The sequence below is a fragment of the Macaca fascicularis genome, chromosome 1 (genome assembly GCF_037993035.2).
Source record: "Macaca fascicularis isolate 582-1 chromosome 1, T2T-MFA8v1.1".
Classification (NCBI taxonomy): domain Eukaryota; kingdom Metazoa; phylum Chordata; class Mammalia; order Primates; family Cercopithecidae; genus Macaca; species Macaca fascicularis.
Window position 1 is genome coordinate 84641224 of NC_088375.1, and position 27568 is coordinate 84668791.

General features: G+C 47.5%; 1 protein-coding gene across 5 annotated transcripts in view; it reads right to left on the reverse strand.

The window, feature by feature from the left end:
• The window catches only part of ITPKB (inositol-trisphosphate 3-kinase B), a 107613-nt gene extending 81670 nt beyond the window's left edge, over positions 1-25943 (reverse strand). For 3 of the 5 annotated variants that reach the window (XR_012433675.1, XR_006700294.2, XM_005541015.4), the window contains exons 1-2: positions 25658-25943; positions 22125-24258 (exon numbers count right to left, since the gene is read on the reverse strand). Coding sequence is in view for 3 of the 5 variants with exons in the window: in XM_005541015.4 (XP_005541072.3) it covers positions 22125-24053 (1929 nt within the window). In the remaining 2 variants the exon portion in view is untranslated. Of the gene's footprint in view, positions 1-22124; positions 24259-24385; positions 24422-24852; positions 25054-25657 lie in introns of those variants that run through there. The other 2 variants (XM_045397862.2, XM_045397853.2) reach the window with 2 other exon arrangements.
• Positions 25944-27568: the final 1625 nt, after the last annotated feature.

Here is a 27568-nt window from a genome sequence, read left to right on the forward strand (position 1 = left end):
CTGCTTGACACTTGGCTCAGGCTTTAAAACTATTACAGTGACAGCCAAAGAAAGCATCCTGGGTGTTCAGATAATGATCAGTGTCCTGAACAACTGCCCCTCCTCGTAAAACAATCTACCACATCCAGACTGTATTGACTTCAATCAATTCTATCACTCCCACCCCAACATCCTGACTCTTGAAACTGAGGGCTTGTGACCTGGTCCCACAAGGACTTTCTTTAACTTATTCAGATAATTGCTATTTTTAAAAATTTTGACCATCTATGGCAAAGGGCCCTTCTTGAAAGCCAAGCTAGGAGGCTGTCAGAGAGCAGATGATGAGTTGTGTGTGCTTGAACATTTGAGGTATGGGCCTCTGACATCTATGGTACACCTGAGTGCTGCCCCCAAATATTTCCAGTTCTCCTGGGCACATGGTAGGACTCTACTCCCTTGCCCCCTTAAAATTAGGTGAGGACAGCAGACTTGCCTGGCCAATTAAATGTGACCAGAAGTGATAAGTGTTACTTGTCTGGAATGCAGCTTTAGAAGTCAGTATGTGATTCCCCATGTTCTCATTCCCTCTGTACAGTAATCAGCACCATGAGACCACAGCTGACCCAGATCAGGTATGTGGCATGAGTAAGAAATAAACCTTTCTTGTTTTCTGCTGCCAATTCTGGGGCTGTTTGTTACTGCAACATAACCTAGCTCATTCTGACTAACACAACACCTTTGATTTGAAGTAAGAATGACATAGAGAGCTGCTGTGACCCTGGCTTGCTGCTTGAACAGAGGAAACAAGAGAACAGCACTGAAGACGGAATTAAAGGGTCTACAGAAAACTACCCGCCATCCGCAAGGTTGCCCTGCTTCCTCCTGCTGCCGTGCTCTTGTGCATGCACATTCCTCTACTCCAGATAGTTTTCCTTTTTCTCTGCCTTTTTTGAACTCTCTGGAGTTCAAAATTCAACCCCAGTGGCACCATATCTGAGAATATTTCTCTTCTCCACCACCCTAGGTAGTGTTGGCATCTGTCCTCTGCTGCCAGCAGGAATTGGGACTTCACATTGTAAACATGCTTATTCTCTCCCATAGCACTCACTCATCTAGGAAGACAGTACAGAGTGGTGGGCACAAGAGCAGGCTCTACAGCAGTGCTTTTCAATCAGGGGCGATTCTCCCCACAGGGGACATTTGACAATGTCTGGAGACATCTGGTTGTCACAAATGGGGGGAGGTGCTACTGATCAGAGATACTGCTAAACATCCTACAGTACACAGAGCAGCCCCACACAACCAACAAGTATCTGTCCCTAAATGCCAATGATGAGAAACCCTAAGAATATCTTGGTTCATAGCCTGACTCTTCTATTACTGTGATTTTAGACATGTCACTTAACTTCTCCTTCAATACCTACCACATAATAAAAGTATAATAGGTATTAGGTATTACAATCTGCCCCCTCTACTAAACTTCAAATCCGTAAAAAGTAGGAACTAAGCTATGCTTATATATGTATCCCTACTGCCAGAACACCATAAACGTTTGTGAACTCCATGAGTAAAGCATTAGTTCACTCTTTCCTGAAAGCTAGTTAGTCGCAGGTAGTAGATAAAACCCTCTACCTTGTACCAAAAAGACAAGGCCTGTGCGTGCATTCTCTTTAGCAAAACTTCTGCTGGTTTTAATAGAAAGTATTTATTCTAGTTCATTGCGAAGCACAAATGCAAGTATAGTATAGTAACTCTGACCCAGAATATTTAAGAAACCAGAAGATCACAACCATCCTGGAAGAATGTAAGTTCATGGAAATTAAATTTTATAACAATGATGCTATCTAGAGAAGTAACTTGAATCAAAATGAACTAACTACTCACCAATGGCTATAACATATTTTATGTATTCAAACAAACCAAACACAAATATCAGATTTTAATTTGAGTCAGGAATGTAACAAGAGGTTTTTGTATAGCAATATTTTCTGTTTTATTTTTCCCACTCAACATCAATTTTCTAGGTATTACAAGTTTTCTTTCTTTATTAAACCAAGCCATTTGAAACCTTCAAAATGTGCAAGATTTCCTGATTAATACTGTAATACTCTATTGCTTTTATTTTTGTGTATTTATTTTTGAGATGGAGTCTCGCTCTGTCGCCCAGGCTGGAGTGCAGTGGCAAGATCTCAGCTCGCTGAAACCTCTGCCTCCCAGGTTCAAGTGGTTCTCTTGCCTCAGCCTCCTGAGTAGCTGGGACTACAGGTGCCCGTCACAATGCCTGGCTAATTTTTGTATTTTTAGTAGAGATGAGGTTCTGCCAAGTTGGCCAGGCTGGTCTCAAACTCCTGACCTCAGGCGATCCGCCTGCCTCGGCCTCCCAAAGTGCTGGCACTACAGGCGTGAGCCACCGCACCCAGCCCTCTAGTGCTTTTACATGCCATTTTCTGAGCTTATAACATGTTCATACACTTCTAATCAGACAACTTAAAGTAGTGTGGTTGATGTGAAAAATACTAAGAAATCCCAAGTTGTGGCATGCAGTAAAAATGCGTAAGAATAGTTTTGTATATCTCACATAAACCCAAATCATTTTCTGCCAAAAATTGCTCTACCCAAAGTATTTCTGTTCTTCCCATACTCTAAAAAGAGATTTGGTGGCTCTAAAATATTTTTTTCTTCTTTTTTTCTAAAAATCTTCTCTTTTTATTTTCTTTTAAAAAGTTTTTATTTTATTTGAAGTTCTAGGATAAATGTGCAGTTTTGTTACATAGGTAAGCAAGTGCCATGGTGGTTTGCTACACCTATAACCCATCACCTAGGTACTAAGCCCCACATGCATTAGCTATTTATCCTGATGCTCTCCCTACCCCAATCCCCGAAAGGTCTCAGTGGGTGTTGTACCGTAAGTTTTTTTTTTAAAATATATTGAACAACTACAACCAGCATCAAACCTAGGTTTTAAAAATGTACCAAAATGGAAAAATATTCTGAACCAAACCATCATTTGATTCAGTTCCAACTTTGGTCTTGAGCCCAATCAAATAACCCCTGAAACATGCTGGACAATTCTAGTGGGCCATGGGGACTGGGTGGAAAGCCTGTGGTCATCTGTCTCCATGAGACCATTTCCATTCCCCAGGCTCAGGGAATACATGGGAAAATCCTCTGCCCATTTTCCAAAAATCCTTTAAGCCCATATAGAAAACAATACTTTCTTTGTGATAGATTGTTTATACAATTTCACCAAAGGAGATTTTGCAAATATTATATAGAATTCATCATACTGAGGGAGAAACAACCATGCCTTTTAGTTTCTTCTGATTCACTGAAATAAGGACTAAGATGCTTTATTTCACACACTACCAGGTTCATGTATATCAATGGGCAGAAAAACAAACATAAACACCTTCGTAAGCAGATGACATCTTCCCCTGTTTCTCGATGGAGACCAAACCCTCCAGCAGGTACTCAAACTAGCAGCAATCCCATTAACTCTCAAGACCACTTTCTGCTGCCCCAGGAGTTAAAAGAAGACAAGGACATGGCCAAGCGGTCTAGGGTGCAAGGTGAAATCCAGTGCTAGCTCTAAAGAGAAAATTCCTTCCATCGCTGCGGTTATGAGTAGTTCTAAATTACATACCCAATGTTTCTTTTTTGGTTTAATTATAATAAAAAGGGGAAGCATCTCTGGGACCTTCAGCATGACTGTTGCAAAACTAAACCCAAAGCACAGGCCCAGGCTGCAGAGAGACAACGGGAAGCACCAGTGGCGGAAAGGAAGCCTCGCCCAGAGCGGGGCCTGGTCCTCAGCCACCATCTCAGAGGCGCCCAGAGGGAGGTGGCAAGGAGACACTCTGCATCTGCTTCTTTGTTTTTATTTTTATTTCCAGGCCCAACAATCAATAAACAACTTTCCTTAAATAATACAGCACCTGTGAGTCAGCCTGGGTAAGCTCCTGTGGAGACGGGGCTGGGAGGTGATGGCATGTGGGCAGGGGCCGCCGTCCTGGCCTCCTACACACCACAGCTCCCGCCGAGGCTGCCTGCCAAGGGGCATGACTGTGTCTTGGAGTCAGAGAACACTGAGGGCAGGAAGGGACCTCAGAGATGACCAAGCACCTTCACCTGAAGCCCTGAGAGGCAAAGCCCAAACCGGAGGCCAAGGCTTTTGACACCCTGCCGTTTTTATAGCACCTCTGTGGAATTTTTCTTTTTCTAAGCCAGATCATTCCACAGAAGAAGACAGTAAATAAGCCAATGAAAAGTTGACATCACCAGCCATTAGAGAAAAGCAAGTTGGCCAGGCACGGTGGCTCATGCCTGTAATCCCAACACTTTGGGAGGCCAAGGTGGGCGGATCACAAGGTCAGAACTTTGAGACCAGCCTGGCCAACATAGTGAAACCTCGTCTCTATTAAAAATATAAAAATTAGCCGGGCGTGGTGGCAGGCGCCTGTAGTCCCAGCTACTTGGGAGGCTGAGGCAGGAGAATCACTTGAAACCAGGAGGCAGAGCTTTCAGTGAGCCGAGAAGGCATCATTGCATTCCAGCCTGAGCGACAGAGCAAGATTTCTTCTCAAAAGAAAAAAAAAAGAGAAAAGCAAGTTAAAACTACAATGAAGGCTGGTGTGGTGGCTCACTCCCATAATCTCAGCACTTTGGGAGGCCAGGAGATTTGAGACCAGCCTTGGCAACATAGTGAGACCCCGTCTCTGCAAAATAATTTAAAAATTAGCTAGGCATGGTGCTGCACACCTGTCGTCCTATAAATAGCTACTTGGGAGGCTAACGTGGGAGGATCCCTTGAACCTAAGAAGTCAAGGCTGCAGCGAGTTATGATTGCCCACTGCACTCCAACCTGGGCAAGCTACAGATCAAGACCCTGTCTCAAAAAAACAAACAAAAAAAAACCTACAATGAGATGGCCTTGCATACCTGCATACCTACCAGAGTGGCTAAAATAAAAGTAGTTACTCAGCTACTAAATAAAATGCTGGCAAGGATGTGGAGAAGCTGCAGCACTCATACACTGCTGTGGGATGTAAAATGGTGCAGCCACTCTGGAGAGCAGTGTGGCAGTTTCATAGAAAGTGAAATAAATATGCAACTACTGTACAACCCAGCAACTGCACTGCTGAGCATTTGTCACAAATAAATGAAAGCTTACATCACACAAAAATGTGTACACAAATGTTCACAACTGCTTTATTCAAAATAGCCAGACCTGGAAATGACACAGATGTCCCCTCCTAAAAAGTGAATCGGGGACCGGCACTTTGGGAGGCCGAGGCATGCGGATCACTTGAGGCCAGGAGTTTGAGATCAGCCCGGGCAACATGGCGAAACCCCGTCTCTACTGAAAAATACAAAAAAAGTAGCCAGTTGTGGTGGCGTATGCCTGTAATCCCAGCTTGGAAGGTTGAGGCTCTAGAATCACTTGAACCAAGAAGGTGGAGGTTGTAGTGAGCCAAGATCACACCACTGCCCTCCAGCCTGGGCAACAGAGCAGGACAAAACAAAACAAAAAATTAAATCAGAAAATCTGAGGGTAGCATAGCAGAGACTGAGAAATCCAATTTCAATAAGGAATCCTGGTGGTCACTCCCTGCTGACTGCCTGTGCCCTGTGGTCGTTCACTTGCCAGCCCACATGGCCTTCACGATGGAGGCCACAGCCTCACCTGGTGACTGCAGCTGTGCTCCTTTCCAGGGAGCTGCCACAGCATGCCCAGGGTTCACACCCTTCAGTCCCACCTCTATCACCCATTGAAACTATCACCTATTGAAAGCCTGGGCCTCCTGTCTCCTTTAGGTCCTCACCCATGTCTCCTAATTTAAATGAGGATTTAATTTAATTTACCTGCAGGCAGGTAACCCAACTTGATTGCATTCAATGCCTACTTAGGTACTGACATTATAAGCCCACAACAACTTGTACCTGTTGGACTCATGCCCAGGCCGTGCAGCTCCAGGCTGCCTGGGTGCTTCACAGTACAGCAGTACCTAGCAAGCCCTATGCAGTCAAGAGGCCCACGATGCTCTCTCTGGGTGGCCTGAGGCAACTGGACATGTGCAGATCCGTGCTCTGTATCTGCTGCAACCCTCTGTCCTGTGGGCAGATCTGCCCTTCTTCTCCCTGTGGGAGGCAGGCTGAGTCCCTGGGGACCCGGATTGCAGAGTGAATGCCTTGGGGTGCTCCCCTTTTCTGCTATCGGGAGCTTGTTGCCCTGCTACAGCTGTAGCAATGAGGAGCTTTAACCTTTTCCTGCCCTTTAGGGTTAAGAGTTCTCTTCCAGTTCATCAACCTAAGGAGGCAGCTCCAGGGGCTCACTTTTGCTGCAGTTGCATCTATTACATCCCGTTTTTAAACAAAGGCCCTTTCATTTATAAGGAAAAGAATCCTCTCTTAGTTCTACCCCTCAAATAGAGAATTGATCTTTAACCAGACTAAAACGCTACTCCAGGGAACCTATGTCAACAACTGTCTTTCCCCCAGGTCCAATATTTCCACAGCAACAACCAATCCTAATTCCCTCAGCCACCTCCCAGGGCTGTGGTTCAGAGCCCCCATCGTTCCACCCACCCGCCTCTGCATTCAATTCAGTCAGTCCCCAATCCCCCTAAAGCAAAAGGCCCAGAACTAAATTCAAAGCCACCTTCCTCTGTTCTCCAGGTGACAGCTGATGGGTGGCAGGGAGGACAGGGTAGGAACTTGAGAGATTCAGATGAGTTAAAATCCCAGCCCTGCCCAGCTGTGGGCTTGGGACTAACAACTTGTATGTCTCATCCTCATCTCTAAAAGGAGGAAAATAATGAATGCCTTGCAAAAATTACATAAAGTATTTGATGGAACATGCCTGGTACGTAATAGGCACTTCTGAAATCATTGCTGCTATTATTTTTATTATTATTGTGCATCCTAAGACTGCTCAGTATTTTTAACAGCCGCACCACCTGTTAATTCATATTGAACTGATAGTAAAATTATAACTTCCAGTGAATTTCAAAAGAAATATTGGCTGGGCACGGCTGGATGTGGTGGTTCAGGCCTGTAATCCCAGCACCTTGGGAGGCCGAGACGGGCGGATCACGCAGTCAGGAGTTCAAGACCAGCCTGGCCATGATGATGAAACCCCACCTCTACCAAAAACACAAAAATTAGCCAGACGTGGTGGCACGCACCTGTAATCCCAACTACTCAGGAGGCTGAGGCAGGAGAATTACTTGAACCCGGGCAGCAGAGGTTATAGTGAGCCAAGATCCCACCACTGCACTCCAACCTGGGCAACAGAGCAAGACTCTGTCTCAAAAAATAAAATAAAATAAAATAAAATAAAATAAAGTAAAATAAAAAGAAATATTGGCCGGGCGTGGTGGTTCATGCCTGCAATCCCAGCACTTTGGGAGGCTGAGGCGGGCAGATCACCTGAGGTTGGGAGTTTGAGCTCAACCTGACCAACATGGAGAAACCCCGTCTCTACTAAAAAAAAAAATATATATATATACAAAATTAGCTGGACGTAGTGGCACATGCCTGTAATCCCAGCTACTCGGGAGGCTAAGGCAGGAGAATCTCTTGAACTTGGGAGGCGGAGGTTGTAGTGAGTCGAGATTTCGCCATTGCACTCCAGCCTGGGCAACAAGAGCAAAACTCCATCTCAAAAAAAAAAAAAAAGACATATTGATGAGCCAGGACTCCCTCCATCCTATCCTATGTGCAATTGACTTTTAAATACCTTTATGTGGAACTCATGTTCCCTTTTACGATGTCTGGTCATGGGGTCATACTGAACTATTTTCTTTTTTTTGTTTTGTTTTGAGATGGAGTTTCGCTGTTGTTGCCCAGGCTGGAGTGCAATGGCGCGATCTCGGCTCCCTGCAACCTCTGCTTCCCAGGTTCAAGCAATTCTCCTGCCTCAGCCTACCAAGTGGCTGGGATTACAGGCATATTCCCCCACGCCTGGCTAGTATTTTGTATTTAGTAGAGCCGGGGTTTCACCATGTTGGTCAGGCTGGTCTGGAACTCCTGACCTCAGGTTATCCACCCGCCTCAGCCTCCCAAAGTCCTGGGATTACAGGAATGAGCCACCACACCTGGCCTTTTTTTATTTTATTTTATTTTATTTTTCTGAGATGGAGTTTTGTTCTTGTTGCCCGGGCTGGAGTGCAGTGGCACGATCTGGGCTCATTGCAACCTCTGCCTCCCGGTTTCAAGTGACTCTCCTGCCTCAGCCTCAGGATTAGCTGGGATTACAGGCGCCTGCCACCACACCCAGCTAATTTTGTATTTTTAGTAGAGATGGGGTTTCACCATGTTTGCCAGGCTGGAATCAAACTCCTGACCGCAGGTAATCCACCCACCTCAGCCTCTCAAAGTGCTGGGATTACGGTCATGAGCCACCGCATCCAGCCATAAAATATTTTTCTGAAGGTGCTCAAATCTTCTTTCCAAAGTCAGTGTTCCCAAACTACAGTCAGAGGCCAGGCTCATGGTCCTTAGCAACTTGCCACCTGGTACATTCAGGGCACCCCCACTTCAGGCACAACATGGATCCTTGGGGCTTCTCGCCACTCCAACTCCTAGGAGACGTTCCTGCCCTCCCCTGGGAATATGGTATTTGAGGCCAATGGTGACAGACCAGAAAATCTAGCCCAGTTCAAAATGCCAAAGACAGGATGCCAGGAAGGACCCCAGGACCTGCAGGGCTCCGTTCAGCTTCTCGGTGTTAACCAGCAGTCTGCAGAGGCGGGAGACGGCTCGGCTCTCAGGAGAGAGCAGTTGATTTTTAATGTACAGTGTAATACCGCAAGGTAAACAGCATCCCAGACGCTGCTCCATATGCCTTTACCCTGAGATCGAAACTAATTACCATTCTGTGTATATTTCCAGGTTGGGGCAATAAGAGAGTTACTGTCCAGCACATTTGCCATCAGACCACCTCTGAGGTCAACACTGCCACATGCTAACAAGCTCCTTTCGTGGTTTCAATCCTCCCAGACATCAGCCCCTTCATACTGCAAAGGGCAGATAGAAACTGGGGCTTGGGGAGGTGTTAGGGCATGCTGAGCCTGAGACATATACGTCTGGAAAGGGGCACAGTCTCAAAACTGCATATTCAGAGCCTGGAAGCTCTGTACAGATGCCTCATGGGTCCTGGGGCTAGAAAAGGCTTGAGTAGATCACCCTGGACAGAAAAGATGCAAACTCCCAGGGTCAATCCTGCCTGCTGCCGGCCCACCCCCGCCCCTCCCCCACCCCTCCCCCGCCCCCCGAATTACAGCCGAAAGGAAGGAGAGTTCCATATCACACATCCAGTGTGTAGCAGAGTACAGACCGGGGTTTGGCAGGCAGAGGTGCCCAGGACTGTGGTGATGCCACTCTGTGCTGCTCAGATGGAACCTGTCGCCATCCAGCTTGGATCCTGCATGGGTTCCAGTAGGCCCTCTTGGGACTTGGAAGTGAGCTGGTGTGCTTGGGGTTCATCAGGTCCGTCCAGTCACCTGACTGGCTTTTCCTTCCACTCCACCATCCCAGCCCAGATGACAAGAGCACAGCATGGCCTTGTGACTTGGTAAGTGCTGGGTAGGTTCTCTGTGGCTCACTTCAAGAGGAAGCTATGGTGATGCACAGTGTGCTTCAGAGACCCCAGAGCCACATGGACCTGAATCCCTGTGAATGGACACTTGACGGGCCTCACTGGGTGTGCAGTAAAATAAAACATCTCCTTAATCTCAGAAAGAGCCTGTGTTAATAAGCACGTGCCTGGCCTGGCCACCAGATGCGGCACAGAGAAGAGATGAAGGCTAATTAAATCACACACGTCCAGAGACCTCCTTGGTAAGAAAAGTCACAGCAATACAGAGTAGTGTGTGTGTGTGCGCGCAGATATATATATATATATATATCTCATTGGCTCTCTTATGAGCTACAGTGACTCTAAAAGATGCACCAAGAAATCAGAGGAACAAGAGGAAGGGAGGGAAGGGACGGCTTTCACACCCCAAATGCTGGGTGTTTTGTGTCTGAATGACCTCAGCCAGTTTCCACCTACAAAACAGAATAAAAAGAGGCTGGTCCCCAGGGTGTGTAACCTGACACCTCTTGCCAGCAGCTGAATACAGGGGATTGTTTTTTTAAACTTCAAGTTCCAACCCCTAGTAACAAACTGAGGCCTCTCCTGCAACTGAAGAACCTCCTTGGAAAAATAAATCCTGCTGCCTGTTTTGTCATCATCTTCGACAATTAGCTGTACTTGGGATGACGCGACTCGAGCCACTTGGTGAAGGCGATTAGGGAATCCACTTAAAAACGCTCTTCACAACTGGAGGAGGGGTGTCCTCTATTCCACCCCTGTTCTGCACCCGGCACTTGAGCCGCATTATCTCCTTTCATCTTCACAGCAGCCCCTGAGAGAGGCTTATTATCCTCATCTTAGAGATGAGGAAACTGAGGCTCAGAGATGTTCAGCCCACACCAAGGTCTAGGACGGAGGGAGGGTGTGGGTTCAGGTCTGGCTGGCTTGGGCTCCACGCTCCCCAGCAGACCATATTGTTTCCGTGCTCAGCAGAGCAAGCCTCCTCCAGCACACACTTCCTACAAACATCAATGTCAAAGAGCTCCCAGACCCCATGACCTCTCCTCTTCCAAGGGAAGAAGGCAATACTGCCTCAGGCACCCTTATTCACTCTCAGCCAGTCAAAGGGAATGGTGGAAGTCGCAGGTTCAGCATAAAATGTTAACGAATGGCACCACAGCTGCCTCTGAGGTCCATGCTATTGTATCGAGCATTTAGTATGTCCAGACGCTGTACTAGGCATTCCCCACCTTACCTTGTTTAAGGCTCACAGCCTTAAGGTGGGTATTATCAGTCACATTTCACAGATGATGCAACTGAGGGGCACAAAGTTTTCTCTAGGGTCACACAGATAGGAAGTAACAGAGTTTAGACTCAACCCAGGACTACCACTCTCAGGGTTCTCCCCCTCCCCCTAGGGCTCTTCCACAGTTAAGGCTCCATAATGCGTACTAAGCAGAAAAACCCCTGCCGAGCTCTCCTGACCAAGTCCTGGTCAATCGGGGTCCTCCCGAGAGCACAGCAATAGTGCAGCTGACTGGGCTCTGCACCGTGCATCTGCTGAGCATCAATTTGTGCAGAATCCAACGCTCCAAATCAAGTCCTGGAAGAGGGGTGCCCTCTTTCATTCCAGTCTCCACGAGCCTCTGGATCCAGAACAGTCTCTTTGATCGACCACTTCCAACAGAGGGAGCAAATTCCTCAAGACCTTTACCCCAGACTCCTTCCCTAGAGGCTGTTGCCCAAATCCAATTCCTTTACTCCCTGTTCCACAACACGTACTGAAGCTTTCTGCATTGTGCATGCCAGCACCAATCCATTACTTATTAACTCATATTTAACGAACATGCTTGCTCACTGGCCATACAACTTGTTCTTCAGTTTCGCAAATCTCCAGTATGTCTGTTGGCATTAACTTTGTCTTAGAAAGCAGATCCCCAAGGACAGGGACAGCATCCGTTAAGCCGTTCTTTTCAGCACAGGTGTCTACAGACAAGGGTATTAAATAAATGCCTACTATTTGGGCCGCCACTGGATGCAAAGTGCACTTCTCAAAGTGGGCAGCCACCCGAAGGGAGATCCAGCTCTGTGAGAAAGGAGGCAGTGGTTGCCAGACCTAGCCCAGGGCCTGGCCATACAGAAGAGGCACCAAGTATGTATCTGCTGAATGTAATATCTGCATTAAAAGCTCAAGACTTTGTTGAATTCCCCTCTTTCACTTTCCATGACACAGAAGAGAAAACCACTACATGGTACTAGGAAAGTCCATGCCCCCATTAAGTACCCTCAAACTCTAGAGTGCAGTGCAGTCTCCCTGTCATGATTCAGCAGCTGGCGGCCCTGTTCAGGGAGCATGAGACCCCTGCTTTGGGGCCCCCTTCTCGCTTGCTCCAGCCTTCCCTGGTGTCTGTCACATCTGCATGCCCACTGACAAGTGGGCAAACTACAGCCAGAGGAGGCTGCATCCACAGTCCACAGTGGCCAAGATGGGCACACAGGCAAGAGGAGACAATGCTGTGGCTGAAGTGAAACCGGGGCATTATCCAGAATGTCTCCTCATCCCAACCCCGACCTCACTGCTCCGTCCACTTCAGAACTGGCTCTGCTGTGGATGCAAAGATTGTTTTTAACATAGTCCTTAGCGATTTCTCTTTAAGCAAGGTCAGAATACTCTTCATGAGTGAGTGCTTGCCCTTGTCCATCCTTTTTGTAAAAGTTTAAAAGCAAAGTCATCATACTGATAATTAAAAACTCATTTAGGCAGGAAATAATTCACTCTCCCCAAATGACTATATACACTGCCTCATTTGGACTCACAAAGACCACATGCGGTAGGAAGACTATCAATATACCCATTTTATAGATTGAGGATACCCAAGTCCAAAGAGGCCCAATGAGGTCAAGTGCTGGATCTGAGAGTCACAAATCTTTCAAGCATGTTGCACTTGTAAAGCACAAAAAACATTCTCAGAGGAGGCCTTGTCTTCTTGATTACTTGCAATTAGCCAGATGGTGAATATTAATGCGTGTTTAATGCTGTGATGACTATGATGATGATGAAGGAGAAAGGTTAAGAAAAAGAGAAGGCCAGGCTCAGTGGCTCAGAGCTGTAATCCCAACACTCTGGGAGGCCAAGGCGGATCGGGAGGCCAAGGTGGAAGGATCGCTTGAGCTTAGGAATTCGAGACCAGCCTGGGCAACATAGCAAGAGATGTCTCTACTAAAAAATAAAACATTAGCCAGGCATGATGCTATGAACCTGTAATCCCAGCTACTCGGGAGGTTGAGGGAGGATCTCTTGAGCTGGAGAGAGCGAGGCTGCAGTGAGCTGTGATTACACAACTGCATTCCAGCCTGGGCAACAGAGTGAGACTCCGTCTCAAATTAAACAAAGTTTTTTTTGTTTTTTTTAAGAAAAAGGTTTCAGCGGCCTCATATAGACTAAAGTATCAATTATAACACATTCAAAATGTCCCCTACACTGGCGAATGTTTAATCTGTAAGGTTTTTTTTAGCAGTTGCTCAGTGACCTTCTCACTTCCCAGCTGTAACACATAGCAACCAATTTTCCTACCCTTGGCTCAGCAATCTAGGTCTCAGGATTATTCGTCCCTAACAAAATCTCTTAGCCATTTCTTAAGCTACTGGCAGGTAGTTAGATTTTCCACTTGACATTGTTAAGAGATTAAAACTGTTTATCTCATTGTCATACACAGGCCTTTTCAGTTTCCTGCTAATAGATTCAGGTTAGATAAGGATTACAGAAGTGATACTCCCGAGTTCCTCTCTATACCAGCCGGCATCCTTTCCCTATAAGATTATGAGGTGTATTTTATTAAATCTACCATTCAGATAGCTAACGTGTAAGAGCATTATATAACGTATAAAAAGCATTATACCTCATGCATAAGCAGAGGCTTAGACAAACACCAGCTCCTATTCAACTGGGCAAGAAGCACTTCACAGGAGATCCTGCTGAATTACAGTCAGTCATCAATTGCCATAGAGAAGATGAAAACAAATTGAGTTGAGCCCAGAAAGAATGTCAGTGAAATTGGAAAAAACACTTGCTGGGAACTGCCTGGGGGTGCGGTGACCTCCCTTGTAATTGCCCAGGTCCCACCAACTCGGCAGCATACCAAGAGAGATTGCGGACTGAGCTGGGTAGATGGTCAGTCACCAGGGAACCAAATCCGTCTCGCAGCAGGCTGAACGCTCCCTGTAGTTCATGAAAATATTAAGCACTGGTAGTATAAAATGTGTTACGGCTTCTTTTTGGAAAACAGTAAAATCAGTTTATTCATTCTCATTTAATGGGTGGGGGTGGGGAGGGGACAGAATGCAGAGAACCTTTAGAAGGGCCAAGAAAGAAAACTGCTGTCATTGCCCCAAAAGTCAGAGGTAAAAGCACCTCATTTGCACCCCGACCCCTCAACACCCTGGGACCAACTTTATAAATGTGAGCAAATGGCCCATCCCTTTAGAAGAGTTCTCCTTGGCCAGGGGCCGGCCCTTACCCTGCATTATTAATACATATTATCATCTCTGGGTTAGGCAAACCCTAATCTTGGTCACCAGGTCAACGGAAATAATCTTGATGCCTATGTTTGAGATGCTATATCATTTCATTTTCCCTTTCCACCCAGAATCTTACCGCAAAAGTAAAATGCTAGATTAACAGGATAGCAGTGAGCTTCATAAGGGAGGATTCCCTTTAGCTGAAAATTCACCACCACCACCCCAGGTTGCGTGAGATGTTTTTCTACTTATTCAAAGACGGGGAAATAAAAACATCTCCCACTCCAAGCGAAATCGCACATAAATATGAATTGCAGAGGTTCGTTCTGCTTCCTTATTGTCTATAGCTCCTACTTTTTGCTTACTTATAAAACTTACCAGCTGATGTAGGGCAAAATAGAAGTAAAAATCTCAGGAAATAAAAAATGCTGTATTGACTAGTGGCCTGAAGAGATACTTTTTGTTAATGGGTTTCTATTAAGTGATATCAAATCAATAAAATGTCCAAGTAAAGCTCAACAGAGGAGAAAAGACCAGATTTCTAAGAGTGAATTCTTAATGGAATTGTTGAGAAACACACCAGACAAGTTAGTCAAAAGTCTGAGTGTTGGCTTGCCTGTGAAATGATTGTAACACGTCATTCCTTATCAGACAAAGTTGGAAGACCCTGCCTTTAAGTAAGAAACATCAGAGTGGTCTTCCCTGCACAAACACTTTGCAAACATGTGTCATGGTTGACCTTGTCCCTTGAGGCCAGTGTACAGTGTGCACTTCTGCTGACCAAGCAATTCATTCCTACCGCTTTGAGTCTAAGCCTTAAAGTAATACCCAACCCTGCAACTGAACAAAAGGAAACCACTACTACTACACCCCTACTATGTATCAGGTACAGTGCTAGGCACTTTTGTAAACATGACATTGAATGCTCACCACTCCCTGAGGTCACACTAACTCTCCCCATTTTTCAGAGAGCTTGCTGGCCATGTGTAGACTGGAATTTCACCCAAGTCTCCTAAACCCAAGCCTAGCACCCTTATCCCTGTGGCAGCAAAGTCACAGGAATAAACAACAAACTTGCATTCCAAGGGCTTGATTCTCTTTCTTTGTTCTTTACCTTCCAGATGGTTCTGCATTTCTTTTATGGGTAGATAATACGGCAGAGATTTTTTTCTCTCCTTCATTCATTCATCTATTCCTTTAACAAATGCTTTAAAAGCATGTACTGTGTTCAAAGCTGAGGTGGATCTGCAAAGGCGAGTAAGGAGCTTATCCACTGAGGAAGTCTGTTAGTTGAAAAGAAGGGTGTAACCATGGGTCCTGTAATGGTATTGACTATTTTCCACCCTTGCTTTCCTCCTCTGTAAAATGTGGATATTAAAGGAAATGAGGCTAGGCGCAGTGGCTCACGCCTGTAATCCCAGCACTTTGGGAGGCCGAGGTGGGAGTATCACAAGGTCAAGAGATCGAGACCATCCTGGCCAACATGGTGAAAACCCATCTCTAGTAAAAATACAAAAATTAGCAGGGCGTGGTGATGTGCGCCTGTTGTCCCCGCTACTTGGGAGGCTGAGGCAGGAGAATTGCATGAATCCGGGAGGCAGAGGTTGCAGTGAGCCGAGATCATGCCACTGCACTCCAGCCTGGTGACAGAGCGAGACTCCATCTCAAAAAAAAAAAAAAAAAAAAGGGAAATGAACTCTAAAGCCTGTCCCAGACCCAGATTTCGATACTGTTAATTATGGAAGCTATCAAAAAGTTTTTGTTTTGTTTTTGGTTTTTCTTTTTGAGACAGAATCTTGCTCTGTCACCCAGGCTGGAGTGCAGTGGTGCAACCTCGGCTCACTGCAACCTCCACCTCCTCGCTTTAAGTGTTTCTCCTGTCTCAGCCTCCTGAGTAGCTGGGATTACAGGTGTGTGCCACCACGCCCGGCTGATTTTTGTATTTTAATAGATTTAGTATTTTTAGTAGATGGGTTTCACCATGTTGGCCAGGCTGATTTTGAACTCCTGACCTCAGGTGATCCATCCACCTCAGCCTCCCAAAGTGCTGGGATCACAGGCATGAGCCACCACACCCTACCTAGTTTTTGTTATTTTTTAATAGCAAGCACAGAGGCCTAACTTCCTAATGAGATCATATATATTTATGGTGTCTTTCAACCAAGGAGACTTGAACTGTATTTAAGATAATAGTTTACTCCTGGAAAAATGGATCGGGGCTGCTGTCTTCACTACAAAGTTGGGGTGAATGAAGGGGGCCCAGTGAGAAAATTAATAGCTGTCTGGCAGAACTTCAGCGAGTCAAATTTGACTAGAAGGTCAAGGGACCAGGTCAGCAGATTCTTCCAGATCACCCAGGTGGCCCTCCACAGTCAGATGGATCAGACCCATGGGTCTGAAGGAGATGCTGATTGTTTCTGCTCCATGTTGTTTGGGATTGCCTGTAGCACCATCGTCACTTGGTTTGGTAAGTTAACACAGGAAGGGCAACCATCTTAGAATTGGTCATACAAAACCCCAGGCAGCTGCCACTCCACTTTTCAAATTACCGAAGAGTTCAAAGTCGGGTTTGGTGTGATTTTTGTTAACAATGAGCTCCCCTGATGGCTGAAAAATACATCTTTCACAATGCCAATTCTACCCAGTGAGGAAAAAAAAAATCACAGCAAGGCCTTCTTGTCATGGAGTTGAATACCATGTGCATAAACCTATGATCCCAAGGTCTCCTCTCCCACCAAAATCCACAGAACCCTCTACACTGATGCTGTGATCTCAACACGCTTTAGAAGAGTTCCAGTTAATTCTGAATCACCTCCTGATTATCCAAAGTCTGTAGTTTTTTTCACCAAGATACAAAATTCTTTCCATTAAATACCTTAAAATTCTACCTTTAGATAACTAAATTGAAATCTGACAAAATAAAATAAGCCTAAACAATGTTATCAATGCTCCTAGGAATATAAATAAACTAGCCAGTACTAATCTAATCTGGAACTGCATTTAACAGGTATGTGCCAACAAAATCAGAAAAGTGACTCCACAGCAATTCGGCACTTAAAAACAAAAATTCTGAAAATGACTTATGTAACACCTGAAATATATTTCTCTAAAAACACCAACTGACAGCTTTAATGTTTTCTTGTAGTACCTAAAAGCGGGTAAGTCTTGAGCTGTATGTTTTGCAAAGTCTAAGCATTTGCATGATAAATTGCAATGCTTAGAATCCATCTTTCTTTTTCTGTATACCTCACCTTTACTTGAAAAGGTTTTAAGCTGGCTGAATACTTTTATCTTTGATAAGACAAGGTCTTTGAAGTGATGTTTTGGCTCTGTGTGGGCAAGGCCTCTGTTTCTAGACTTCAGTATCTGAGGGGGGACAAAGCCCTGCTTCTTGTTTTTAAACAGAATTAATCTTTTTTTTTTTCTTTTTTTTTTTTTTTTTTTGAGACGGAGTCTCGCTCAGTCTCCCAGGCTGGAGTGCAGGGGCGCGATCTCGGCTCACTGCAAGCTCTGCCTCCCAGGTTCATGTCACTCTCCTGCCTCAGCCTCCCAAGTAGCTGGGACTACAGGCGCCCGCCACCACGCCTGGCTAATTTTTCTTTTTCTTTCTTTTTTTTTTTTTTTGTATTTTTAGTAGAGACGGGGTTTCACTATGTTGGCCAGGATGGTCTGGATCTCCTGACTTCGTGATCCGCCTGCCTTCGCCTCCCAAAGTGCTGGGATTACAGGCCTGCGACACCGTGCCCCGCCAACAGAATGAATTTTTTACTGTTCAGGTTAATGTTCTGGCATCCTACCAGCAGTCTCTACCACCAGTCTAATTATTAATGATAATCTTAGGTATTGTACTGATGATTTATTTTGATGGTACTTTTTCAATGTGAAATCACAAAGAGCCATTCTTTTGGCAAAAAGACAGAAGATAGACAGATCAATCAATCGGTCTCAAGCAAAAGCACAAAAGTGAAGGTGCCCAGTTTTGGCCTCAGTGCCGGAAATCCACACCTAACAAGTCTTGTCACATTTCCCGATACCCTAACACAAACACTAGGTTTTAAATCAGATGTCTTCAATTACATAGTCACAGACAGAACTGGATGACCCCATGAGATCGATACCATGCAATACCCACATTTTCAGAGAAGAAAACTAAGCTAGAGAAGCAGAGCCCATGAGTGTGTCCTTGGTTCCCTTTGACTTTCTGAGTGCTTTGTTTCCTCATCCCCAAACAGATCAGAGTCATACCCCAAACCAAACATAAATGACTCAGGGTCCTCCCAGATCTCAAAGCTGCTGAGGCCTTGCCAGAAAGATCCGCTCCATGTACCTGAGAGAGAAGAAGGGTACCCCATCTTCAGCAAACAGCATGTGCAACTTGAGCTCATAACCCCACGAATCTGAGCTTTCAACATTCTCATCTAGAAAAGAATTTTCCACTTAAAAGTATTCACCAACAGATGCAGTTTTTAAAGTGCCCCTCTAAAGCTTTTACATTTTAGTTTGGTTTACCCCGAACTAAAATTTTTACACACTTTTCAAAACCACATAAAGCCATGTTAAACTGTTTGGATTTTTCACTATGTGTATGAGTTAGTTTTTCACTCAGAAAAAAAAAGACAACAAAACTAGTCAACACCAAAAAAAAAAAAAAAAAAAAAAAAGGCTAAAGAAACAAAATTCCAATGGCCCTTAAAAAACAGTACGCACCATGAAGCCAAGGGTTTCGTACTACACTTCTTTATACATCCCCCAAGTAACTAGGCCAGTGTTTTTTGTTTTTGGCTTTTGTTTTTTGTTTTCTTTTGAAACGGAGTCTCACTCTGTCGCCCAGGCTGTAGAGCAGTGGTGCAATCTTGGCTCACTGCAGCCTCCACCTCCAGGGTTCAAGTGATTCTCCTGCCTCCCACTCCCAAGTAGCTGGGATTACAGGCACCCAACACCACGCCAGCTAATTTTTGTATTTTTAGTAGAGACGGGGTTTCACCATGTTGGCCAGGCTGGTCTCGAACTCCTGACCTCAAGTGATCCACCCACCTTGGCCTCCCAAAGTGCTGGGATTACAGGCATGAGCCACCGTGCCCTGCCTTCTTTTGTTTTTTGTACATATAATTGATAGAACAATTTTGAAATAAATCAATAAAAATCTATTTTTAAAGTAAGGTACTTTTATATCTTAATACAACATTTTAAGCCTGGTGTCTCAATGGTCCAGATTCTCTTAAACGGAATTATATAAGGAAGTAGACAACTGCTGGTTAATTTTTAGCTGTCAGAACAAAAGAGAGAGCACTATCCTTGCTCAGTGCAATTTGATTTTGTTCAGATCTCAGAGAACAGTAAGCATGAATGTGCCTGAATTTCAGGCATTGCCCACTGGGTGTGTAATGCAACTACTTCTGAGCAAATTGCAAGTGTCTGATCCCTACTAAGCAGATATACTGTCACCCCCTGCCTGCACACCAAATCATACACACTCGTATTCCTCAGCAAGGATGAAGAAAGCGCCACAGGAGGCCTGAGAGGTTTAACTCTGTGGGAAGGTAGGGCAGCATAGAAAAAATCTGTGTCTAGTGTGGGTCTGAGGGCCAGGGGTTGGTTATGTGACTGGAACACTGAACATACCATTTCAGACCTGTGTGAGTGGGGTGAGCAAGTGGGAGCCTGTGTGAGCACAGGAGGGTGAGTGTGAGCGTGTGTGAGGGTGAGTGTAAGCAAGTGTGAGCAAGCATGAGAGTGTGCAGCTGTAGCGTAGTGCAGTAGCTGTACAGACACAGCAAAGTCCAGAAAAGAGAATGCTGCATCAGTTTGGTAGAACCTCAGACAGAGCTGGTGGGGCTTTTATCTATCAAACAGAAAGACCCAGCCAAAAGGCTCACTCCATCAAGATGTCTGGGCTTATGTAGACAAAATATCAATCGCAGGTAATCAAGTGATTTTTGACCCTATGAGCTGATGTTTGGGTGTCACAGATAAGGCTCCAGCGTAACAATCTGTACAAGAAGAAAACTTTGCTTATCATGCAAGCACTCAACCAAAGCTCAAAAGTCCCTAGGATCCCATAATTTCCAGTTGGTTACCCACCCTTACCCCCCTACACACACATACACACACACACCCCACTTCCCACCAGTCTCATGTGATTTAGAGAGCAAAGCCGGCAGGAGATTTTTCCCTGGCTCTGCTCTGCAGGTATATGAAAACCTGTTTAAAGGTGGGAGGTAGACTGGACAACAAGCTGGCCTCATTTCTACCTCTAGATATGTTCACTAACTTAAAAACACCACTTAACCCTCTGGTTTCTCAAATGGCATCCTTCTAGCAAATGAAAAAAAAAGTCACCTGTCGTTATTGATCTCCCGGTTAATTCTCTTCTAGACAAGAGCCCTTTTCAAACATCAGGACACAAACTGTTTTGACAACCAGCCAATAGAAGTTGCTAATATACCACTAGAAAGGGTGAATGGACAGTCAGGGAACAAGTTAAAGTGACTTTGGCTGTTCTAGTTATGCTTCAGGAGTTCAAAAGCAACTGGGAGAGGTGGGACGGGGGACCATCTCTTATTCAGTAGACCTCTAACTGCTAGACAGAAAGACAAATAAATCTGGGCCATGCCTTCAGAAAGAAGTAATTCCCACCTGCCCTTGACCACTATCCCGTTCCAGGTGGACCGTTTCCCCTTCTAAAGGTGGTGTGCCTATGCCTGACAGCAGGTGCATAATGCCCAGGGGCCCTGTCCTAGCCACAAAATGCCAGGCTGATTGGGGCGATTTTGCATACACATTTGCCTCCAGATCATCAGCAGAAAGCAGAGTTTCATGAGAAGGAATGCCTGGTCTTCAAAAATCCAGACTGTGATTTGTGAATACGGAATCAGAGAGGAGTATGTTTTGTGGTCCAAAATACCTTAGTGAAGAATGCAGAGTAGAAACATAAAGCTCCCAGTCATGGTGGAGAAAGTTATTGAGGTACAGTGAAGAGTATTTGATATTCAAGATGAAATCGGAAGGCTACCTATTATAATAAAATGCAGACTCCCCCAGTGTAGCACAACCACCCCTGGCACGCTGAACTAGGAAATTCCCCATGCTCTCTGGAAAAGCTAATAGAAAGTCCAGACCTTTTCAGAAGTGCTAGCTTTAACTCCTATGTCTTCTGTAAGACACTGTGATCCTCGTAAGAGTAAAAACAGCCTACACATTCGATTAACCATGTAAGAGAAATAAACTCCTGTCTAATGCCATAACCAGAACAAGATGTCAGTGTGATGACCCAAACCAGAGGCATGTGAAAACATACCTGAAATGTCAACTTGTACCAACTGACATGTACATCCATTAGGAGGTACCTACTCTGGAGATACCACCCAGGTGCCTATGATACTGAAGAAACCATCTGCTTAGCTCAAAGTATCATTTTCATTTAATTCATACATCAAACTGCACCTTGGTTACGCTAACCACACAAATATTGCAATGGCCTGGCTTAACTTACTGAGGCTCAGTGATTCCTCACCCAGTTGACTGGCCACAACCACATCTACAGGTTTCAGGGTCCTGTCATAGACTCACATCACTCATTTTCCTGGTTTATTAGTAGAGGCTAACTTAATTTGATGACATCCTTGTCAATTTTCTTTGGCCTGAATGAAACACAGAGTTAAGTGTTTCACCTGATCAGACAAAAACTACACTCAGTAGCTCCCTTCACTATCTTTGGGGATTAGTACAGAAGTTTTTGGTGACACTTATGAATATTATTTTCCCAAGAAGCATAGTGACCTACACGAAATACTTTTAAAACTTGTTATTTAAGATGTGCGTGGAAATAGTAGAAATGACTCAGATTCACTGTCCAAGCTAAAATGCATGGTCAGTGCCTCTGCTTCCACCTCAGCAAACACACCTGGACAGAATTATTCACTGTGACTGTCCCAGGGCCCTGGTTTGAGTTTTCATGACTCTGTAGAAAGTAAGAAAAAGGGATGCATAGGGTATCAAAAGTCTGCTGAAATCAGCATGAGTTCTGGGCAAATCTCAGAGCAAGACTTACCACTCTAGGTTTCTGCTGGTCCAGGGTATGCAGGAAGGCTGAGTTGGGGTCCAGGGTGCGCTCAGGGTCACTGGAGATGTCCTCCTCTGAGTCTTCATAGGATGAGGAGAAGCCCGTGGAGGAGGCCGAGGAAGAGGACAGCTTCCTCAGGGGCAGGTTGCCCCGAGGGCTTCCCTGCGTCTCCTCCAAGGCCCCGTCCTCCTGGGTGCCCATGTCTGTAATGATGACGGCAGGTATGTTGCTGGGGCTGCAGGCCTCTCTCAGGAAAGGCTTGTCCTGATCTTGGGGTAGCAGCTCCGGACTTGGGTGGGCATCTCTGTCCTGCCGCTGGCTTTCCCAAGTCCCCTCTGATTGCACCCCTGTGCCACACGTCCAAGCCAAACCGACTTCCTCCATGGTGCCCTGCCAAACCCTGGAGCTCCCAGGCTGCACACCCACCCTGTCCCCAGGAGGGCACTGAGGTTCTTTCAGATCTTTCGCAGTGTCCCAACAGGGCAAAGGCTCCAGCATTCTGCCAGAAGGAATTCCCGCCTCCACATCCGGGGTCCCCGGCTGTGCTGAGGGGCTGCCCCCAAGCAAGCCCAGCGTTGGGGACCCTCCCTCCACTCTGTCGGAGAGCTGCCAACGCCCCCTGCCCACAGGGGCCCCACTTCGGGCCTCCTCAGGGCCTACGGAGGCCAGGGCTCTGGGCAGCCTGGACCAGCTCAGGGCATCAGAGGACTCTGCGCTTTGCACGCTCACAGTCGTCTCCTCTGGCCTTTCGCCCACTTCAGGCGCCCCAGAGCCCGGCATGCCACAGGGCAGATTTCCTTTCCCCATCTTCCCAGGGGGTTCTCCAGCGCGGGGCCCGCCCCTTTCTGGGGCTGGGCTTGTCTCACTGCCCAGAAACTGCCCCTGCCTCTCCACCAGGGCCTCTCGGGGCTGCGGGTCCTCAAGCTCACGGGCTCTACCAGACGGCTCAGTGAGGGCAAGATCCTGTGGACGGTGTGGCCCAGTAGGTGTAGCTCTCGCTGCCACTTCTGTGGCCATCGTTAAGCTAGCTCCGACCAGCCCCAATGAGGGAGCTAGGCAGCTGCGGGTTCCCGGGGGAGGAGAGACCCTTTTGTCAATTTCCATAGCTGTGGGTGAGTCACAGCGGGGACTGGCAGAGATACCCTTCTCCATCCTTACAAAAGGACCCCAGGCCTCTGATCCTGTAGGGGCACCCCGGCCAGGAAGAGGTGGCATTCCTTCCTTCACCTGCGAGGTGCATAGGCCGGGCCCTCCTTTCCTCCTGGAGTCGGCTCCTGAAGTCTCTGGACATTGCTCCCCCCAGGACTTTGTCCTCCGTTCCTCGATCCGGGCGCCCTGAACCAGGACCCTTCCAGGGGGCTGGCTGCTGCTGCGGAGAGGGCACGGGGAGGGCGAGCGAGCTCTGCCCAAACGCGGGCTGCGGGGCGCTTGAATGGCGGAGCTCTGTGCCTGGATGTGCGCCTCAAACATGCCCACTTTCTGGTTCACCTGCACGTTCTGCAACTCGCGCTGCAGGATCCGCAGCTTCCTCTTGGCCTCCTCCGGCCCCGGCGGGGAGAGGGTACCGGCGGCCACCACCTGCTGCCCGTCCCCTCGCAGGCGACCAGCCCAACTTGGGCTGCTCACGCTGCTGCCGCTGCCACTGCCGCTGCCACTGCCGCTGCTACTATTCAGCCTGCGCCGGCCGCTCCGCCAGCCCCCGGGGCTCCGGGGCTCCTCGGGCGACAGCGACTCGACTGGGGGGAAGAGGAAAGAGGCGCCTCTCCCGGGACTGAAAACGCTGCCGGGGCTCAGCACGGCCTTCCCCGGGGGTGGGGGCGTCTCGCTGCCACTGGGCCCGGGGCCGCCGCCGCTCTTCACCTCGTTGGCGCTATTCATGATCACCAGGCTATTGAGCGCATAGCAGTACACAGCCATAGTACTGGGTCCCGCGCTGCCCGCCGCCGCGGCTCCCGCTCCTGCTCCGCCGCCGGCGCCTCCTCCTCCCGGCGCTCCCGGCTCAGCCCTGGAGGCCCGGCAGCCGTGGCTCTGCGCGCAGATGGGGCTGCATGACCTGGGCTGCGGGCTGGGGGCACGACCGCGGGTTCAGCCCCCGCCCAAAGCTCCATAAACAACCGTGCGGCTGTGGAGATACAAGGAGAAAAGTCAGGACCCTGGAGGGCGCGAGGGGATTGGGGGTCGCCTGCAGAACCCAGAGGGAGCCCCGGGAACCCAATCTATCCAGGACCCGGCGCCACCGGACATCTCACCTATGGGGACGGCGAGGCTCGGCGTGGGAATGCCCCGGCTGCCTCGGTCGCCAGCGCGGTTACGGGTGTGCTTCCCCGCCCCCCACCCCGCCCCAGACTGCGATGCGCTTTATGAGGTCCCTTCAAATCCTAGTCCTAACATTCGTCTCCGGAGCCACGCGGACCGGCGAGAAGCGAGGTCCAACTCCTTGGCTCCTAAGTATGCTGTGCGCGGGGCGCGGCTGACTCCCAGCTCTCCCGGGCTGAGGACATCCCAGTCACCGTCTCCGGGTCTCCCCAGCCTGAGCAAACATTGGCTATAGAGGGCAACCCGGCAGCCCTCGCCCTGGGCTTCAGGGTCTCCCTGCTCCACCCTCTCGGGGCATCAGAGACCGACCGGCTCGGAGGGAACATGAGCGGAACCTGCCTTCCCCCGAATCGCTGCCAGCGCCCGGATCTAGGAGGGCGCCCGCGTGCCCGCCGTTTACCTTCCAGACCCTGGCCTTGGGGCTGTGTCCCTCGGCCTAGGAAGGCCTGGGCGCGCGGCGGGGCCGCAGCCGAAGCATTTTTCAGCGCTGGCCTTGTCGCCTATCCCTAGACAAGTGTTTTGTGAGTGTGGGCGCACCGAGGTTCTACACGTCCCCTCTACCGGAACCAGTACTCGCTGCCCTCCTGCCGTCGTCCCCTATGGAGGGGTGTGTGACTGTGTGTGTATGTGTGTGTGCGTGTGCACGCGTGTGTGTATACGCGCGCGCGCGCGCGGGGCGAGTCCGCTCTCAGCGCGCCCTGTTGCCGAGGACTCGGCTGCCCCTGCGGGCTCCCGGACCCGCGCCCACTCGGAGGAACTTAGGGGCGTGCATGGCTGCAGCCGGGCAGCAGCCCTAGGTGCACAGAGCCTCTGGCTCTGCAAACCTCCCTGGAGCCGGCGCTCTAACACCCCAGGACAGCGCCGCGGAGCGCAGGGCTTCTCTGCATCCCGGGCAGCCTCGTCCGGCGCCAGCAGAGCCGCCGGGAGACCCCAGCCTGGGGACTCCTGGAGCGCGCTGGGGGAGGCGGCGCGGAGTGAGCGGCCCGGAAGGCGGGTAGGAGAAATACCGGGACCTCCTCTCTCCCGATTTTCTCCCCACCACCACTCCATGTCACCCTCCAAAATCAAACCCCCTTCCCTGCCTCCCCAGCCCACCCCTTTGCCCTACTTCGGAACCAGGAAGGCCGAGATTCGTTCCAGAGCAGAAAGTGAGGGGAAAGAGGGTTGTTCAGAGGCGAGAGCCATTAAAAGGCCGCCAAACTTACCTGCAATTTCTCAGATTCTCAGGTCCTGTGTAGACTACATGCCCAGAGGCGCAGACCTCGTAGGGACGAGATGGTTTTAAAAGTAAAAATGTTCGGAAATTATTTTCTCACAAGCTATGGAAGACAAAAAAGAGGAGTGCGAAACAGAGGGAAAGCTCTTCGGTTCAGGGGCCCGGCGATCCCGGCAGTTGCGACGCCAAGCCGGCCCTGCACACCCTTTTCGGCCGTGGAGATACTGCCCCTGTCAGTGTCTGCTCCGGGCTACTTCAGTGTTTGTTCAATGTACGATTAAAAAAAAAAAAAAAAAAAAAAAAGAAAGAAAAGTTAGGGGGGGTGGAGGAGGGAGGAGGGAGAAAGGCGGAGGCTTGGGGGAGGAAAGCAGGAAGGAAGTTGTGAGCCTGTCTGGGGTTGAACTCAGCGGAACAAGTTTTTCTTTTCTTCTTTTTTTTTTTTTTTTTTCTATTGCTTGGCAAGACGAGGGAGGGAAACACTTAAAAAAAAAGTTTCCATTGTTAGCTAACCAAAAAAAAAAAAAAAAGCCTTTTAACTTCTGCGGTTTAAAGATACACAATTCATTTTCCACCCCTCAATCGAGGCTTGCTGATGTGTCTAGCTTTATGAAACTAGTTTTGAAAAATGTTTTTAATAAAGTTTTGAGTGTATGTCTTAAACAAAGCAAATCATGGGGACCTTTTTAGCATTTAAAAAAGGCTACAATCCTATATAAACGATTTGTGTTCTTGTACACAATTCTGCAAATTCAAAGAAGGTACATTGAGGTCACCTTCATGCAGAGTTGCAGATTTTAAGTGCATCACAGTAGTATTTTGGAAGACTGGTTGGTCTATGAGCTGGGGATAGTTTTGCAGTGCAATTGGTAGATGTATAAATACACCTTTACATATCACATTTATTTATAAATGCACACAGTACATGTGACATTCGCATATTTTTGCACTTAATTCTCAGAATTATTTTAAGAAAAAGCATAGTCCTGGAACTAAGAAGGCTTGGCTAATGTCTGAAACCCCTCTTGCTCCTGTAGACCCTTATAGACTGTCTCCTGTATACTGGATCATTTTCAAGAACCTTTTTACTATCAGCAAAAAAGGGAGAAAGAACATGAGCAAACATTACTGGGCAGAGGATCCTACCCCTTTTAAGCCCTGGCACTGCCAGTGTGTTTTACATAATTCTCTAAATCTTAAACTACAGCATTTAGTGAAAAGAGGGAAAACACAGCTGCACAGCTCAGGAGACTGAAACATCCAAAGCCTGAATTGGTCCTTATATCATGATTAGCTGAAATTCAGATGGAAATTTTGACTTTGCTTGTAGCACACAGATCTCTTGCTTGTTTATGTAACAATACTGTTAAGTGAGCAAAGTAACCTGCTGCTCAATCAGGAAAAAGCTCATGCTAAATCTGAAATCAAGAGATCTTCTAGCCAAGAATTCCTGAGAATCACACACTGTTGAAAACTTTCTAGTTTTTAAAAATTAGAAATGGAAGAATTGAACCTAATTCCCCTCCTACCTTCAATGGGACTTTTTTTAAAAAGCCCAATCCCAGCACTTTGGGAGGCTGAGGCAGGCGGATCACAAGGTCAGGAGTTCGAGACCAGCCTAACTAACATGGTGAAACCCTGTCTTCACTAAAAATACAAAAATTAGTCGGGCGTGGTGGTGCACTCCTGTAATCCCAGCTACTTGGGCAACTGAGGCAGGAGAATCGCTTGAACCTGGGAGGCGGAGGTTGCAGTGAGCCAAGATCATACCACTGCACTCCAGCCTAAGCGACAGAGCGAGACTCCATCTCAAAAAAAAAAAAAAAAAAAAAGAGCCCAGAGTTATTCAGGGCTCTGAGCAGTTATTCAGGATCTGAGCAGTTCCTAAGAAAGAGAAGCCAGC